At 39.8% G+C, this 19,404-nt stretch overlaps 1 protein-coding gene across 4 annotated transcripts in view; it reads left to right on the top strand.

Moving 5' to 3' along the window:
- The window catches only part of SIDT1 (SID1 transmembrane family member 1), an 85,232-nt gene that overhangs the window by 31,299 nt on the left and 34,529 nt on the right, over window positions 1-19,404 (top strand). For all 4 annotated transcript variants that reach the window (XM_039477473.2, XM_039477474.2, XM_074404366.1 and 1 more), the window contains exons 4-9: window positions 8,701-8,746; window positions 11,901-12,002; window positions 12,659-12,742; window positions 15,084-15,171; window positions 16,365-16,436; window positions 16,847-16,940. In XM_039477473.2, the coding sequence (XP_039333407.1) occupies window positions 8,701-8,746; window positions 11,901-12,002; window positions 12,659-12,742; window positions 15,084-15,171; window positions 16,365-16,436; window positions 16,847-16,940 (486 nt within the window). The remainder of the gene's footprint in view (window positions 1-8,700; window positions 8,747-11,900; window positions 12,003-12,658; window positions 12,743-15,083; window positions 15,172-16,364; window positions 16,437-16,846; window positions 16,941-19,404) is intronic.

The following is a 19,404-nucleotide window of genomic DNA, read 5'->3' as shown; positions in this document are numbered from 1 at the left end:
TGTAAGTTAAAGCCGTAATGTGATTCCATTACAACTACCAAATTGCCATAACTTGAAAGGCCTACATTCTACCCCTTTGATGTATAACCAACTCCTAGATATCTAATTGTAGTATTCATTCAATGGGATACTACACAAAAATAAAACTGAGGAAACTATTGCTATACCGAACAACATGGATACATCTCACAATGTTGAGAAAAGGAAGCCTGGCCAGACGCAGTGGCCCACGCCTGTATCCCAGCACTTTGGGAAGCTGAGACAAGTGGATCACCTGAGGTCAGGAGTTGGAGACCACCAACATGGTGAAACCCCGTCTCTACTTAAAATACAAAAAAAGTTTAGCTGAGTGTGGTGGCAGGTGCCTGTAGTCCCAGCTAATCAGGAGGCTGAGGCAGGAGAGTGCTTGAACCCAGGAGATGCAGATTGCAGTGAGCTGATATCCCGCCATTGCACTCCAGCCTGGGTGACAGGGTAAGACTCCATCTCAAAAAAAAAAAAAAAAAAGAAGCCAGACAAAAGGAACGTATGCTATTTTATTCCATTTATATAAAATTTAAAGACCGGCAAAGCTATTATGATGTTAGAAGTTAGAATGGTGGTACCTTTGGGGAGGCGAGAAGGGCATGATTATGTTTATCTGATGATAATTTATTTAAATATGTGCTTATAACTGCACACTTTCCTATAATACATGTTTGTTATAGTTCAATTAAAAAGTTAATTTTTTAAAAATCAGAACATTTCAAAATAGTATATGTCACTGTTTTGCAGTTTTTCTGATCAGAATGTTTCTACAGTAAAGTTATCCTTAAATTTAATGCAGTTTATAAAGACATCTGTAGCCAGTAGAGCTGCTAATACAACTCAAATATTTATATTGGTGTTCTCTGCACTCCTTGACATAGTGTCATACCCATACAGAAAGACGGGCAGATGAATGAATGAATGGTCAGAAGGATGGAGAAGTAGTCACAGCATTTTTTTCTCAAGTCCCTCCATTAATTCTGGTGTTGAAAAGGTGACGTGATAATTTTAAGAGCCATGAACACTCTGTCCTCCACAAGAACAAGGAGAAAAAGATTCTCTGGTGAATAAGATCCTCCCAAAGCAGTTAAATCGGAGGCTCTAGGTTTGGGCACCGGTAAATCATTTAAAGTTCCCCAGGTGATTCTAATGTGTAGCCAGAGTTGGGAACCACTACCCTAAAGCAATTTTAAATATGGTACTTCAGTTTAATTTAATATATAGTTTTTGAGACCGAGTCTTGCTCTGTCACCAGGCTGGAGTGCAAGTGGCACAGTCTCAGCTCACTGCAACCTCCACCACCTGGGTTCAAGCGATTCTTGTGCCTCAGCCTCCTGAGTAGCTGGGATTACAGGTGTGTGCCACGACACCCAGCGGATTTCTGTATTTTTAGTAGAGATGGGGTTTGACCATATTGCCCAGGCTAGTCTTGAACTCCTGGGCTCGAGCAATCCACCCACCTCAGCCTCCCAAAGTGCTGGTATTACAGGCACGAGCAACTGTGTCTGGCATAATAATAATTTAAAAATCTACTTATGATATTTAACCATATAGGACTACACATTTGATGGGAGTTACACATTTAATGGGAGTGGCAACACGTTACCGTACTTGCACAGAGCACAGTTTGAACTGCAGAGAAGCCTTGCCTTTATCAACTGATCTGTCTTTAATCAATCAATAAAGTGTCACCTGGTAGCAGTGGCAGTGCCACTTGGTGGTGGCATATTTGACTTGTAGGAATGGTCTTCTGTAAGTTAATTAGAACCTTTCGAGAAGTGAATTCTGTGAAAATAGAGTCACAGCTGTAGCACGTGTTAATGAATTATTTGCATGCAGGTGAAACTGCAAATCTATTCCCTCACATTGTTTTCTGTTTTTACCCATAATTGACTTAGCCTCAGCAAGCAGACTTCAAGAGCATTTCAAAATCACATATTTACTAGGGCTTTTTATAAGAACAAGTTAAACCTGAGAAGAGATGATAGTTAAGATATATGTCTCTTCCTCTCTGGGTCCACCAGCCTCGCTGGTGACCTGGAAATCCAGAGGTTGAGGTGATGGGGAAGAGCTGAGTATTGTGATGAGAACTGGGCTCAGGCATTGAGACAAACACTGAAGAAGTAATTCAAAATCTCTAAGATTGAAGTTTCTATTGTATGTTTTTGAATGGCAGACTGTAAATGTATATAGAACACATTTTAGGAATTTTTTTCCCCTAGAATCATACATTTTAAGAATTGAAGGACCTTTGGGAAGCTAATCCACCTGCCTCAGTTTTACAGATGAGCAAACTGATGCCCAGAGAAGTTAAGTGACTTGTTCAAATTTACACAGCCAGGAAAGGACAAAATCAAGACTAAATTGTGCTTCCAACTCCCAGTCTGTGGTCTTCTCAACATAACATGCTATTTCTACTTTCTACTTAAAACTGTTCTCCTAATTTTTTGTGTTTCTCTAAATATGTTTCTTGATTCCATAAAACATTTATTTAAATCCAACTTTACTAGTGGAGCACAGTGGTTTCTGTCTGTAATCCCAGCTACTCAGGAGGCTGAGGCAGGAGGATAACTTAAGGCCAGGTGTTCAAGACTAGCCTGGGCAACATAGTCTGTAAAAAAATTAAAAATAAGAAAATTAGCCAGACACGATGGTGTATGCCTGTAGATCTAGTTACTCAGGAGGTACAGCAAGAGGACTGATTGAGCCCAGCAGTTTGAGGCTGCTGTGAGCTATGATTGTGTCACTGCACTCCAGGCTGAGCAACAAAATGAGACCCCATCTCTACAAAATTCCGTTAAAAATGAATCAACTCTGCTTTAAAGCATTACTGCCTGCCATCTACCTATCTATCCTCTGCACACACACACACACACACACACACATAGAGCTGTGCCATTACTCTTTTTCTACACTCCAGTGCCCAGGTATTCAGTGTTGTTGGAAAGTGAAATTACAGGTGGGGAACAGCAGATAGCTACAAAAACAGGCAAGCATGCGGTCATGGGGTAGGAGAATCTTAGGAAGGGCATTAGGAAATTTAAACGGGCCTGGTGTGGTGGCTCACACCTGTAATCCTAGCACTTAGGGAGGCTTAGGCAGGCAAATCACCTGAGGTCAGGAGTTCAAGACCATCTGGCCAACATGGTGAAACCCGTCTCTACTAAACATACAAAAACTAGCCTGGCGTGGTGGCGCATTCCTGTAATCCCAGCTACCTGGGGGCTGAGGCAGGAGAATCATTTGAACCCGGGAGGCAAAGGCTGCAGTGAGCTGAGATTGCACCACTGCACTCCAGCCTGGGCCATAGAGCAAGAAAAAGAGAGAAAGAAAGAAAGAGAGAGAGAAAGGGAGAAAAAGAAGGAAAGAAAGAAAGGAAGAAAGGAAAGAAAGAAAGAAATTTAAACAATTGTCTATATTGTGATCGATGTGTGGAGAAGGGATTTGAAGAGGACAAACAGGACGGAGAGAAATTAGAAGCCTGATGCAGTGGTCAAGATAAACAATGAGGAAGTGAATTGAAATATTGAGAGTTGAAATTGATTAGATATGAGGGGAAAGAGAAAAGAGTCATTGTAGCTTATAGACAGTGGGGCCACTAAGAGAAACTGATTAGATGATAACTTCACTTTGGGACAGGTTGAGTTTGAAGTACAGATATCTGACAAAGTGTTGCATATATACTAACATGACACTAGGGGAGAGCTCCAAGTTATAGTTAAGCAGACTAGTGCAGTCTTCGGGAACACTTGGAGATGCCTGGTCCACGTGATGCCTGGGCAAGACGGAGTTACAGGAGACAGGGCTGGGGAAACAGGCACTGCCCAACTTTAATCTTTAAGATGTTGGACGCTAGACTATGGAGTAGAACTTCATGTTTCAGCTTATGGGAGCCATTAAAGGATTGTGAACAACAGAATAGCATTAACAGATCTGATTTCTAGAGATGACTTTAGAGGTAGCATGGAAGATGAATTGCACAGAAGAAAGATGAGGGGTAAATAGGCAAACGAAAAGTTATTTGAATGGGGAAGAATAAAAAGTGATTAGAACTGAATGTATATGGCAGCAACAAGGTTGTAAGGGAAAAAAAGAGTCAAATAGTACACATGGAGATAATTTGTAATTCAGCAAATATATGCTGGCAGAATAAAATTTTTAGTCCTCCATGAATACTTGCAGGCTTCAACCCTTCCCTAGCCTTCCAAGTAGGGATCTTGAGTCTGTTTTAAGAAGAGAGAGTATGTGAGTGAGATAGCTCAGCTACCATGCTGTGAAAAGTAATAGATTTTTTGAAGAAATGAGTGGAGAAGAGGTTTTTAGACCATTTTGCTATGTGTCATACTACATAATCACCTTTTGGTAGTTTGGAAGAGACTACAATAAAGATTTACATTACTTTTTTTTCTCCTAAGGATGCTGTACTGGGAAAAGATGGTGCTGCAGATGGAGGCAGGTTACTTTCACACTAATAGAATGAGTAGGACCTGGTGATCAATCAGGTGTGGAAGGCAACAGAAAGGGGGTAGTCCAAGATGACTCCTACAGTGATGTCAGAAGTCTGGTGAGGTTTACTGACAAAAGGACATAGCAGGTCAGGATCAGGAAAGTAACATCACATTCTCTTTTAAAATGTGGAGTTTGAGGTGCTCCAGGGATGGTCAAGTGTAGAAGCTCAGCAGGGGACCACACTTCTGTGACTGGAGCTCAGGAGATGGCCCTGGGCTGGATATAGAGCCTTGAGATTCACTAGGATCATTGTGGTATTTACAGCAGCTGGAAACACATTTTAAAATGAGATAATCAAGAACAAGGCTGTGGGTAACATTCTTATTTAAGGGATGGTCTGAGAAACTGAAGCCATTATAAGGGTCTGAGTAAGACACAGCCAGAAGTGTGGGAGAAATCATTTGGGGTTAAGTCACTGGATTTAGCAATTAAATGGTGCTATGATCTCAATGTTTGCATTCCCCAAAATTCATATCAAAATCTCCACGGTGATGGTACTTGGAGGTGGGGCCTTTGGGAGGTGATTAGGTTGGGAGAGTGGAGCCCTTGTGAATGGGATTAATACCTTTATGAAAGAGTCCCCAAAAAGGCCCTTTGTCCTTTACACCACATGAGGATGTAGTGAGAAGGCACCATCTATGAGGAAGCAGGCTCTTATCAGACACCAAATCTATTGGCACCTTGATCTTGAACCTCCTAACCTGTAAACCTGTAAGAAACAATAGATTTCTGTTCTTCATAAGCCACCCAGTTGACAGTATTTTTGTTATAGCTGCTTGAATAGACTATGACAGGAGGTGACTGTTACCTTAGCAAAGGCTATTACAAGAGGGTGGTGGAGAATGAATCCTGATAGCAGTGGGTGGAGGAAAGAATGAAAGAGATAAACATTGGAATACTAGAAGCAGCTGGTTTGTGAAGAAAGGACAGATATAGAATGACATTAAAGAATGGAGATCCAGGGGAAAGGGAGGCATTTGGATGGGGCATTTGTTATTTATTTTGAAAATGGTTGAGACTAGAATATATTTATAAACAAAGAGGTAGAAAGGCAAATTCACCTGATAGGAGAGTTGGATATTTGTAGAAGGAAAGTCCCAGAGAAGGATAGAAAGAATGGGAATTCAGTACATGAGTGCGGAGTTTATACTCAGACCGGAGGAATGACAGGCAGAGGGTTACCGACAAGAAGGTGGGTGGGAAAGCTGCAGTCCTGAAGGGAGTCCGTGGCAGATGGCGGGAGGAAAGAACAGGGAATGACATTCTGAAGTTCATAGTTCAAGTGAATAAGAGGATATAATTTCCTTCAACAAACAAAGGAGCGGTTTGGAATGCCCACTGCACTCTGTGCTAGGGGCTTGTTAACACAAGATGAGTAAGATGCTGTGAATCTCAGTCCTGTCTGGTACTCACCTCGAAAACTACTGAAAGTTTGTCCTGCCTCTCTTTCTACTTACTCTTTCATCCCACCCCTTTTCTTTTTCTTCTACTTTATTACTCTCCTGTCTATATTTCTTCTCCCTCTCTCCACCTCCCCCATGGGCCCCCCTCTGCCTCCTCTCCTCTCCTGACTTCCCTATCTGCACCCCCGTCTCTCAATACATCCATTTTTTTACCCTTCTCTCCTTTCTTGAAATAGCCGAAACAAGGAAACGAATTGTTTTTTAGCCTCTTATGTTTAACAAATAAACATAACATAAACATGTTAAAATGTGTTTAATTTTTAAAACAAATCAGTTGAAATTTTTATACTTCTTTCTCTAAAACTAACAATGCATGAGTTTCAGTTAGCTTTGTTCTACTGTTGATGACCCATAGTAAAACAAACTTTCCCCACCTCTGTTGGATCTATGTGGAAGGAAGCAAAATATTTCACCTGCGATAGATAAAATGTTTATTTTGCACGTACTGGTGACTCCATGAGAGACAGAGGACTTAAATGATAGTCTTAGAGACAGTAACATGTTTTCCAAGTTTGCATGCATTGTATTAGCAAATAAAACATAAAGAACCACACCAGAAAGTGAAAAAACAGAAAGAAAAGAAAAACAGAAAGTGAATATCAAATCTCCATACATTTAGTTATTATGACTGAAACCCAAATGATGGGGAAAATTAAAATGTCTGCCCAAAAAATATGGGTTGCTTCTGCAAATGTCATGCTATCTATCATGAGGAATCAATGGACTTGAAAGATGAGGGTGCAGATAAGACAGTCAGGAGATGTCACATTGCCAGCCAAGAAAATCATGTCCTCTTTGTTCCTCTGATCTGGTAACAAAGAGAGTTGAAGGTCCCATGTTGTCCCAGTAACAGTGGGAGACACGCCCAGAGTGCTGAAAGGGCGCTACCCAGCCCACACACAGTATCAAAGGCCCAAACTCTGGCCAAGGAATCTCTGGAGCAGAAACATAACTGGGTTTGACACTCACTTTGGCTTCTTAGGTGACTTAAGGACAGAGGTTTTCAGTTGTGCTTCGGAAGAACCAATCCTCAATATTGACTACAATTTCTGTTGCAAGTAGATATATAAAAATTGCATCTGTTGTTCGGAGCTAAATTCCAAGCCCAGTCCGATGACAGCCTAAATTGTGGTCATTACCTTTATGAATAGCGCTCAAATTTTATGACTTCTAAATAACACCTCTAATTATATACCTCTTGCTTAAATGTCTCAACTTGCCCTTTCTAAAGAAATCTTTAATTTTAAAACAGGTATTTAATTTTTACAAAAGGAAAATTGGAGTGGAAAGAAAAAAATCTTCAGAGAGCCCCGGGGAATGAAGCTGATGAGAGATTCCAGAAGTTCAAATTCAGATGCCCAGAAATGCAGGGCACACTGGAGGGGTGGGGACATGCACCCCCAGGTGTGGCATTTCAGCAGCCTGGGGATCTGAGACTGCTGTGGACTTGTGTGCATGATCTTCATGGCTAACAATGAGACAAGAGCCAGAGAGAACAAAAGCCCAAGGCAGCCCTTATAAACTAGAGAGAAGACCACGTGTCTTTGTGACAAACTCTTGAACTGTTTCACAGATGCTAATGGCAGACAGCCCTCTATGCTACCAACTTATGCTCCTATCTCTTCATGCTGTTTTTTGTTTGTTTTTCTTTTTTTCTTTTTCTTTTTTTGAGATGGAGTCTTGCCCTGTTGCCCAGGCTAGAGTGCAGTGGCACGGTCTTGGCTCACTGTAACCTCCACCTCCTGGGTTCAAGCAATTCTCCTGCCTCAGCCTCCCCGGTAGCTGGGATTACAGGTGCGTGCCACCACACCCAACTAATTTTTGTATTTTTAGTAGAGGCAGGGTTTCACCATGTTGGCCTGGCTGGTCTCAAACTCCTGACCTCGTGATCCGCCCACCTCGGCCTCCCAAAGGGCTGGGATTACAGGCATGAGCCACCACGCCAGGCCTCTTCACACTCTCCTTTCTTCGATGCCTAGATCATTGCTGTCTTACATGGAAGAATGAAAATATCTAATAACATAATTTGCAGTAAATTACTAATTGGAGAGAAAAAAAACCCTCTTTTGGTGTATTTCTATTTTAAAGGAGGGTCTTGGAAGGCAATGCCTAATCCAAAGGGAACTAAATCTTGGAGAATTTCAGCCAGTGTGGCAGGCAGTCAGGGAGGTATTTGGGGATAGGAAGGGCATGCCTCTGTCCTGAGACACCATCCCATGTAGTTATCTGTTCCCCATGCTTTGTAAAAAATGATCCATTTTGCCATGGGTCCATCAAAATGATTTTGAAATAGTATCTACATTATCCAAAAGGATCTTGAACTTGGGTTTCCTCTCTCTTTCAGCTAACTTCTGTTACCTAAACCCTGGCTTGATTGTAAAATCAAGTGCAAGAGAGTCCCAAGGCAAAAGTGCTTACAAAAGTAAACAAACTACTTTATATTGGTATGGCTTCATGGATATTTAAAGACACAAAAATAATAATCCCTTTCCCCAATTTGGTCGTTCTTGAAAGCTGAAACCACCAAGCCCCATGCAGTCTGCTTTGATAGTTTCATGGGACCAGAACTCCCCTCACCAAGGGTGAAGATCTCCTTGAGTCTAGTTTAAGATGCCTTTCTTTTAAATAAATAATTTTTGCTCACTAACTTATGCTTTTCTCTCACTTTTCTCCTTTCCCTACTGCCACTTACGTTTTTCAGGACAAATGTTGCCTTTCACTTTACTGCCAGCCCCTCTCAGCCTCAGGTAAGTGAAGCGGTTCCAAAAGTCATCAGCATCCTACCTGTTGGTGTTGCCTGTCTGTTAATGAAACTATGTTACTATGGTAGAGTTAGCGTGTGGTGTTGCCCTTGACCTTTCACAATTTGAAGTATATTTGTATTCCACTTTATTCCTTGTGTTACTGGAATTTTGGACACAAGATTTAATCTCATCACCTTAATTGGTATAAAGTGGGTGGCATGATACTTGTTTTCAGGTATTCCTTGGTTCAACCTTCACTGAGCAAATCGTGTGCCCACTCTGCACCAAGCACATTGTTAGACTGCACCTGGTGCTGGAGACACAAGAATGAAGAACAGAGAGACAAAACTTCCACCATCATGAACCCGAGAGGTGGGGGGAAGTGGTACTGGGGACAGGCAGTCAAAAGCTGACACCAAGCGGATACACAAATTATTAATCGACCTGGAAACACAACAAAAATAAGACGGATTTTAATGTTTACAATGTTATAACGGTAATAAATTAGTTTCTCCTGTCATAAAGAAAGAGCCAGAATGTTGACGAAAAATATTAGGAGAATTAGATATTTTTGTTGTGCTCTCCATTATACCATAATCATAAACAGAATAAATACAGGAAAACTTGGATTAAGTCAGGCTGTTTTTCTGGTGTTGTTTCTAGCTACCTTCCTTTTCTCTTTCATAGCTTCTGAAAGACAAAAGTCTACATAATAGCACATTTGAAACAAGTTTATTTGTTGTACGTTTTCTTTAGTTTGTAATATAGCTTTGGTCTTAAATAGCTACTTAGGTTTTGATTTGGAGTAATCAAACTGGGATTGTAAATATACTACAATCCTGTTGTGCTGGTAGATAGTTAACAACTGGTTCTAAAAGAGAAAGCCCTGATGTGTAGCATTTGCCCATTTCTGGGGTGTAAGTACCCCCTATGGCTGATTTTAAGTTCTCATGGTGATGTCATTAACAACTGGGAAATGACTAATACACAATCAGCCCTCCCAAGCCTAAATGAACGAACTCCCACACATCTTTTAAACTTCCAGTCTGTCAAAGTCTCTGCAATGCATATACACTGCCACCCTGTGGCAGGAGAGGGCTAAAGGCCCTTGATAAACTGCCCTCAACATTTATTGACTAATTTCAAGAAATATTTTTAATGAACCAAAACAAGTTCCTTGATAGCTATGAAAGTCTTACTTTTCTCTTAACTAGTCTCATTTTGACCTGCATTTTGTATCCTCTTTGATTACAGGAAATATTTTCTTTTTCTATAAATTCACCCAAATGATCACACGTTCTCAGATAACCTGTGTCAATCACTGTCTATCTCTATTCCAGGAGATAGAAGCAGGTTTCAGAAACTGGGGAGGTAATCAGGACCCAGACAATGATTTTTCAGCCTAAATTCCAGCCATTGCTTTGGATATTTGTCATTCGCTTCTTTCCGGTAAAGGTAGATTGTCAGGCAGGGGTCAAAAACTTTATTTGGGGTTTATGATAATTTACAGATAAAGGTGGTAATAATTTCAGTGGGTGTTTGCTGCTTACACAAAACCAATTACTATCATATATGGGAACATATATGAGGCTCATTATTGCTAACAGTAATCATAGGAATGCTTTTGAGTTACAAAGTATGGTTTCCCTGGGAACCAAGAACACTTGGGAATTCCAGGTTCCTCATCTTTTGAAGGGCCCTGTATTATATGTATTTGAGTCAAGCTCCAAAATTAAGTGGGATCTTGGGGGTATTGCCTTCTGTTATAAGGTATGAATAGACTTCCAACTGCATCAATAATGACACTCCTTAATTCTGAGATAGTTTTTCCCCATCAGAAAGCTCTGGAATATTGAAAAGGATTCCATTTTTATTGCCCTGATACTCAAAATCGGGTTAGCGAATAGGATGTTGAAATACAAAGTTAGGTTTTAACTTGTTTTGCCTCTCTGTACATGAGAGATTTATTAGAGTCTTAACAGGGAGCCTGCTGTGGTTGCTTTTCTCAAACTCTTAATCATAAGTTGAGCATAGCTTCTCAACCAGTTATCATATTTTATAATTATTTGGCAGAATTTCCCTTTCTTCATCATTAGGAAGAAGCTTACAACTTAGACTTAATACATTTTTCCAGTGGATTGATAATCTACGTGGGTAAATAGTACAACCTCTTTCAATTAGAAATGTTTCCAGGCGGGTTGCGGTGGCTCAAGCCTGTAATCCCAGCACTTTGGGAGGCCGAGGCGGGTGGATCACGAGGTCGAGAAATCGAGACCATCCTGGTCAACTGGTGAAACCCCGTCTCTACTAAAAATACAAAAAACTAGGTGGGCATGGTGGCGCGTGCCTGTAATCCCAGCTACTCGGGAGGCTGAGGCAGGAGAATTGCCTGAGCCCAGGAGGCGGAGGTTGCGGTGAGCCAAGATCGCGCCATTGCACTCCAGCCTGGGTAACAAGAGCGAAACTCCGTCTCAAAAAAAAAAAAAGAAAGAAAGAAAGAAATGTTTCCAAATTCTGGTGTTATTTGAGAAATACTTTTAAAATATAATTCAGCCTGACCAAAATTGTGAACATATTTCGGGGGACTCTACGTAAGGCACGGTCTTTGAATCTCTGTATGTTCTCAGTATTTTCCAATCAGCAACTAGATTCTTGAGCAAAAGGGCAATGGGGAGGATAGGTCTAGTGCTAATTCTTGCCTATGGGAAGGTGGTTAAAATTCTTAAAGAACAGGTTTATCTGCTTTTCAATATGGAGTTTTCATGTGTCACACTGACCACACAGAAAGAAGTGAATGTTGTCCCATCTTATATCTCAATTATCCTTAATTCAAAGGTAGTGGGATAATTCTTAAACAGAAAAAGAAATAAAGTATAGCAAAGTTTAGTTGAGAAACAAATGACTACTTCTTTTACCCTAGAGAAAGAAATAGCAACATTGCATAAAATGGCTGTTTTGTCTTATTTACTGTGATATTTCTAATGCCTGGCCCAGAGCCCCGCACAGAGTGAGTTGCTCACTATGTATGAGATGAATACTCACTGAATTCATTAATGGTGATTCACTGAGATTTACATAGGAATTTTGTGCCTAATAGTAGGGGAAACAATTCTATTCATGTAAATATAAATCATGTCTTTCTTTTTCTTATTTTCAGTATTTTCTATACAAGTTTCCCAAAGATGTGGACTCAGTTATCATTAAAGTGGTGTCTGAAATGGCTTATCCATGTTCTGTTGTCTCAGTCCAGAATATCATGGTGAGTGCTGGTAACTTGCCAACCTTCTATTATAGAGCATTATATTATTCCAGAACAAATCAAAGAGAAGGGTGGGAAGCATGCCATCTTCTTACTATGTGTCTCCCTTCCATAACTACCCAACAATATGAACAGTATCTGTGAACATGAGTGGGCAGACTGTGTTTGCAGACACTAATTTGGAGAGGTAAAGAATAGTTAACTCTTCACTAAAATCAACAAAGCAAAGAGGGAAAGGAGGCAGGCAGGGAGGATCATAACAAAGAACCAGCAAGACCAGGCTGTGGGCTCAAGAAAACTAACACTGAACCTTACCATTTGCTCTGTCTTTACATTTTTATTGTAATGTTGAGTTCCTTCTGTCTCCTGAGGTGTTAATGAAAATTGAAAAAAAAAAAAAAAACTGTTATACACCTTAAGACAATAATTTTATAGTTCTCTTCAATATATAGTGACTTTGACCTTAGAGGACGAGGCCCCAAGTCTTAGGAAGACTATGTCATGACTGTTCAAGGGGAAAGCTTTGCCTAGTTCCTGGCTAATAAGGATCCCCTGCTCTGTGATCCAAGCAGAAAGATGCTGACAGGGCCTGCGTGTTGTATGACATTGCATGATGTTACGGATGCTTTCCTTTTTATTCCCCATGCGTGCTGCAGTGCCCAGTGTATGACCTCGACCACAATGTGGAATTTAACGGTGTCTATCAGTCCATGACCAAGAAAGCTGCCATCACACTACAGGTGAGACATCGCTTCTGTAGGCATTCTTGCCAACGGCAGTGCTCAATAGATAGTATTGACTGGGCCAGCAACCAAAAGGGATGGCCATCCACGATGTGCCTAGGATCTCCTTTCTTTCTGATTGTTTAAAAAACTAATATGACTGGCCAGGCACGGTGGCTCATGCCTGTAATCCCAGCACTTTGGGAGGCCAAGGCAAGCGGATCATGACTTCATGATTTCAAGATCATCCTGACCAACATGGTGAAATCCCATCTCCACTAAAAATACAAAAATTAGCTGGGCATGGTGGTGCATGCCTGTAATCCCAACTACTCAGGAGGCTGAGGCAGGAGAATCACTAGAACCTGAGAGGCAGAGGTTGCAGTAAGCCGAGATCCTACCACTGCACTCCAGCCCTAGGCAGCAGAGTGAAACCCGGTCTCAAAAACAAGCAAACAAACAACAACAACACAAATCTAATCAAAGCCTGGGTGATGATAGACAATGCTACTCTGCCAGCTACCCCTTTCCCCTTGTCAATCATTAGAAGCCTATGGTGCTATGGAACATGTATCTGACAGCTTGCTCAGAGAGGTAGGGCCGGAAGATTTCAGTTTACTCATTGGGGGTGTCAATTTAGGGTGAAATTTGTCAGCTCCATTTAAAGGCATTAAACATATTCTAATAATCTATACCAGTAACAGTAAGCAAATGAGGTCTTCAATTCTGAACAGAATGGACAGATTCAAAAGAATATGGACCATATTTGTGCAACAGCTTATCTTGTGGTATTTATAATTAAATTATTATTTCAATTGTAATTTTATAACAAAAATGTCTACATATCATGTAAGCATATTTTCAAGGAGATTTTGCCCCTGCATTGGGAGAGGTACTTACTTAAAATACCTGCAACTTGATTTGTTCCCTAGGGTAAGTTGATACTGTTTATTGAAAAACACGCCAAGAATAAAGAGAAGTTAATTATAATTTAGGTATGAGACCTAAAAATTTCTGTCAGACTTTAATTTTCAAGGGCTTCAGATTTGATATTCCAAATATCTACTCTTACATTTTAGTATTTCTTTCTTAGCATTCCCGCATTATATGATCTCACATAAAAAAAGGACAGAAAAATAACTACAGTAGAGAACTTCAAATTGTACCTCACCAAGGATGCTAAATGAATAAAGGGCATGCATATCAGTACCTCTCTTCCTTGGATGTCTTTGGCAATAAGTCGTTAGTATTCTTTTGGGTCTATGCTTCAGTCTTGAGCCATTTTCTCAGTGTGCCGAAGACGACACCAGAAGTTTAGAGGTTATTTTTTTTTCCCTGAGACGGGGTTTCGCTCTTGTTGCCCAGGCTGGAGTGCAATGGCACGATCACGGCTCACAGTAACCTCTGCCTCCGAGGTTCAAGCAATTCTCCTGCCTCAGCCTCCTGAGTAGCTGGGACTACAGGTGCGCGCCACCATGCCCAGCCAGTTCTTTTTTTTTTTTTTTTTGAGATAAGAGTCTCGCTCGATTTCCAGGCTGGGGTGCAGTGGCGCGATCCCGGCTCACTGCAACTTCCGTTTTCCGGTTTCAAGCAGTTCTCCTGCCTCAGCCTTCCGAGTCGCTGCGACCACAGGCACGCACCACCAGGCCCGGCTAATATTTTGTACTTTTAGTAGAGAAGGGGTTTCACCGTGCTGGCCAGGATGGTCTCCATCTCTTGACCTCGTGATCCGCCCGCCTCGGCCTCCCAAAGTGCTGGGATTACAGGCGTGAGCCACCGCGCCCGGGTTGTTTTGTTTTGTTTTGTTTTTTAAGACAAGCGTTGTAGAACTATAAAGGACCTTAAAGTTCATCTTATCAACTGCACTTCCTTCATGGATAAGGAAATGGGAACATAGAGAAACACACTTAGAGTAAGTCAAAGCCAAGATGATAAGTGAGTCCTCTGCCTCCCTAACCTAAATTATTTCTTTAATGGCTGAATGAGTCCATTTTAGAAAAATTATTTATCATTAGATTCTAAAATAAAAACAGGTAAGCATTGGTTATGAAACATAGGCTATTGACATATTATTTATATGGTGCTTATTACCGTTCTAAGCAGTCAAGTAGGCACAAAATTGATTGAAATCAGAAATGTGTATCTGTTTACCTTAATTTCTTAGACGTAACAATTATCTTAGAGTGGATAATCTGGAGTAGATCATGGGTATGTGAAAGTTCTTTCCGAGGAGTTAGAGGGCAGGGGTGAACTTTATTTTCCTTCTCTTTCCTCTTTCTTTCTGCCCTCACCCCCAGGGACTTTCTCCCTTCTAGCTCTTTCTTACCCACATATCATAAGGTTGTTATGTCTTATGCAGAAGAAGGATTTTCCAGGCGAGCAGTTCTTCGTGGTATTTGTGATAAAGCCTGAAGATTATGCCTGCGGAGGATCTTTCTTCATCCAGGGTAAGAGCTAGTGAGGAACACTTGGCTACTTCAAAACACCTGAAAGGAAGGAGTGAAAGTGAAGCTGAAAGCTCCTCTCTGGTTCCCACTAAGCAAGGGTTAATTCCATCAGCAGTGACTGAGAAAGGCATCTGAGAGATACTTGAGAAAAAAAAAAACAAAAGAAAGTAACGGATCTAAAGGTATTATTGATACTACAAAATGTCATTTTGTACCTATCATCTTTTTCAAGCATTGTATTCCCTCAGGTCATGGAAGAGAAGTTTGCTCAGTTAGCCCTTTACTCAACGAATATTTACTGCCGTGAAGTAATGATCTTACACAGCGGATCAAGGTCCATTCCTTAAGATAGGAGTGGTAGCCAGTAATAATGGAGCTACTTACATTCATCAGTAGTCATTATTTGTGCAGTGATGTACAAGAAAAATTCAGCATTCTCCATCCCAGTTGCTAAAATTATACCTTGCAAAATAGTAAGAAAGCCAACTGCAACAACTTATCCCAATGATAAGGGGTTATATGAGCTCTTAGGCATAGTACAGATAGTTATGATTAACTACCCAGTAGCGACTTTAAGCATAGAATAGGCTCATGACTGAAAACATAGACCACCAGCCAGTGACTAACCACATGTGACCAACACAAAATGTGTTTACGGTTGAGTGTGACATCATTTCCTTGGTATTAATGTTTAGGTGAAATTTCTCCTAGTGTGTTCTTTAACCTCTTGCTTATGTGGCTCCAAAATTTTGCCAATGTCAAATGTTCCTTAGTAATCTACAAGCCCTTTGATGACTATATAAGAGGGAAAAATTTGCACTGGCTAGAAGAAACACACAAACCAAAGGAAGAGGTAGCTTCTATTTTCTCCAAATGTCTGTGGATGTTAGGGGAAGGGTCCACCCCTCTTCATTGGAGAAGGGAGGCTGCAATCTTATTTGCATCTGGTAGTGCTACCAAAATGCACCCAAGCAAAGACCAAATTGAGAGTCTAATGCTAGTCTCCTTAACCAAAAGGGATTTTAGATGGTTTGAAGGTTTAGGGGTTAGATATTCCTCCAGTTCTTGCTAAAATCAGATTCAGCAACTAGAGTTAATTCTGGACATTTTTTGAGCAACTGTTCAGACAAGAGACACAAAAAAATCATCTGATTCATTGTGCTTGTTTTTTGTTTGTTTGTTTTTTTAACCAGAAAAGGAGAACCAGACCTGGAATCTACAGCGAGCAAAGAACCTTAAAGTGACCATTGTTCCTTCCATTAAAGGTCAGTATTGGCCCAGAATGAAGTGGAGAGATTCCTGGGTCAGAAAATCAGTCATATAATTTGATATTACTGTCATCCTTCCCGAGAGAATTGTCATGAGAAAACTAAAGTATATTTACCTTAGAAATTGAACAGCATTTTGTTAAACCCCTCCCAAAAAGAAAGGGAGCTCAATCATGAAGTTGTAGACAGGCAGTCCCTTCCTAGCTTCTACTGGGAAGTCATCACTGTGAAAGGTCCTCACTGTGGATAATGTCTGGGGATCTCCAGTAGCAGTTTTGCTATGAACGAAAATTTCTTAGGAGTTAAGAGTCAGTATGTGGAGGCGGGCCCTTTAAGCTGTCCTGTCTCAGACATAGTCTTCTTTTCTGTCAAAGACAACCTAACCAAAGTTGTTTCTCTCCCTTCAGAATCTGTGTATGTGAAATCCAGTCTTTTCAGTGTCTTCATCTTCCTGTCTTTCTACTTGGGATGCCTGCTTGTTGTGTTTGTTCATTACCTGAGGTAGGTCAAACATTTCTAGAAATGTTAATCCTCTATGCCTGTCTCTGCATAATGCTTGAAGCACAGACTTACAGCCATATTGACTGGCTTCAAATCCCCTTAGCCACTAGTGGTGTGACCTTGGATACTTTGCGACCTTGGAGACGTTGCTCAACTCTCTGTGCTTCAGTTTCCTCATCCATAAAGTGAGATAATAATTTACCCCACAGAATGTATAACTGCAGTGTTTATATATCAATAATATACATATAATAGGTGCTGGTAGAGTGTCAGTTATTTTCATAGTTAATTAAAACTCAGCAAAAAGGCAATTTGTATACCAGAAAGTACTCACTGTAGAGGGTCAGTTTTTCCTAACATGGAGACCTAGAAGCAACTTCAAACATTCTATCAAAAAGTAAATGTAATGCTTAAAATAAATCTTGACGTGCAACAAAAAGCAGGAGTAATGTTCTTTGATATAACATTACCAAGTGCTTTCCTGCTGTTATAACATCAATTTTCCAGTAAAATGTCCCTTGTCGGGGAAGGGGGATAATTGCGCTAATTTAACCAAGGAAATTTCCCTTCCCAAGAGTTTGGAGCCTCTATTGGTACAAGACTTTCTTTGCCTCTCAGCGGGGTTGAACCTTGAGAATTCCATTCTTTGTAGCGCTCTCTGTGAAACAACTACAAAAGAATGGCAGGAGATTTACAATAAACAAATATTCTTTCTCTTCTTAAACATGTAAAGAAAACAAAGCCATCATTGAGTTTTGAGACTATTTGCAAATGAACTCCATCCATGGCTATCTCAGTGATACAACTACTTTTCTTAAGAATATGGGTCCATCTCTGACTCAAAAAATAACTCCCTTGATGACCTGTATGAAATTTTTGAGTTCAGATATTGCCATCAAAAACAGTAGATGACTGCTGGCCAAATCTAGGACCAATTTGAACAAAAAAAAATTATTGATAATAATGAATATAGACCATTGGAAAAAATAGTAATGTATGAGTCCCTGTTGATAAAGGAAGGAAGGGCCTAAACACCTGTGGATACAAATTCAGCAATTCAATAAATTTACGAAAACAGATACCCATCAGAGAAAGGAGCCATTAGCAGATACTGATAGTAGAAAGGAGAAAGAACTCTTGCCTACAGCAAAATGCCAAAAGCTGGCTGGTAAATTTGGCAGATTGCTGGAGTTAGAAAATCATCATTTTGCAAACATCATGTTAAAGACTAGATTTGCTTAAGAATCATTGATGAATGCCAAATCTAGGGTGCAGAAATTTGATGAGGATGAAGATGAGTGCATGGCCTTCAAGTGCATCCTCGCAGATTGCTTAGTAGTTATAAGTGGAAAAAATAGTAGCTTTACAGTGAGAAATCAAACATATTGACTAGGTGATCAAAATTATTATCACCAAGGAAAAGATGGACACTGTGTGCCTCCAGATGTGACACTCTGAGAAGGACATGACAATACTGTTGCAGCATTCCAGAAATGCATATTTGGAGTCTAATCATGGGGGAAAATTAGACAACTCCCAATGGTAAACATTCTATTAAAATGTGTCATAAAGAACAAAGAAAAGTTATGAAAGTATTCCAGGTTGAAGGAGACTAAAGATATGTTACAATGAAAGACAATACTTGATCTCAGACAGGATCTTATGTTACACTAGCAGAAAAACATACAGTAAAAAACATTATTCAGTCAATTGACGAAACTGGAATACAGATAGTAGATTAGCTAAGAATATCAAATCAATATTAAATTTGCTGAATTTGATAACTATATTGTGGTTATGTAAGAGAATATTTTTTGAAATATTTAGGAATAAAAGTTCAGGTCTTGGTTGTATGCAAGTTACTTTCAAACAGTCCAGGAAAAAAAAGTGTGTGTATGTGTGTGTATCTTGTTACATATATATCATATATATTATATATACATACAAAAATTAACTCAAAATGGATCAAAGGCCTAAATATAAAACCCAAAGCTATAAACCTCTTAGAAGAAAATATTGGTATAAATCTTTATAACCTTGGATTAGACTGGTTTCTTAAACATCAAAAGCACAAATTAAGCAATTTTAAAATAGATAAATTGGGCCTTATAAAAATGAAAGCATTTGTGTTTTAAATAACAGTATGAGAAAAATGAATATACAACCTACAAAATGGGAAGAAAATATTTGCTCTCTTTATATCTATACATATAAATATATATATAAATATAAATATATATAGAGAGAGTCTAGTATCCATACTATATGAATAATTCTTACAACTCAATGATAAAAAGACAACCCCATTTTTAAATGGGCAAAGGATTTAAACATAGAGTTATCTCATGTTTAATAATTCCACTCCTAGGCATATACCCAATTTAATTGAAAACATATGTCCACACAAAAATTTGTACACAGATATTCATAACAGTGTTATTCATGATAGCCAAAATGTGAAAAC

Source organism: Saimiri boliviensis, chromosome 8 (assembly GCF_048565385.1).
Source record: "Saimiri boliviensis isolate mSaiBol1 chromosome 8, mSaiBol1.pri, whole genome shotgun sequence".
NCBI classification, from domain to species: Eukaryota; Metazoa; Chordata; class Mammalia; order Primates; family Cebidae; genus Saimiri; species Saimiri boliviensis.
This window is presented reverse-complemented; position numbering and strand designations above follow the sequence as displayed.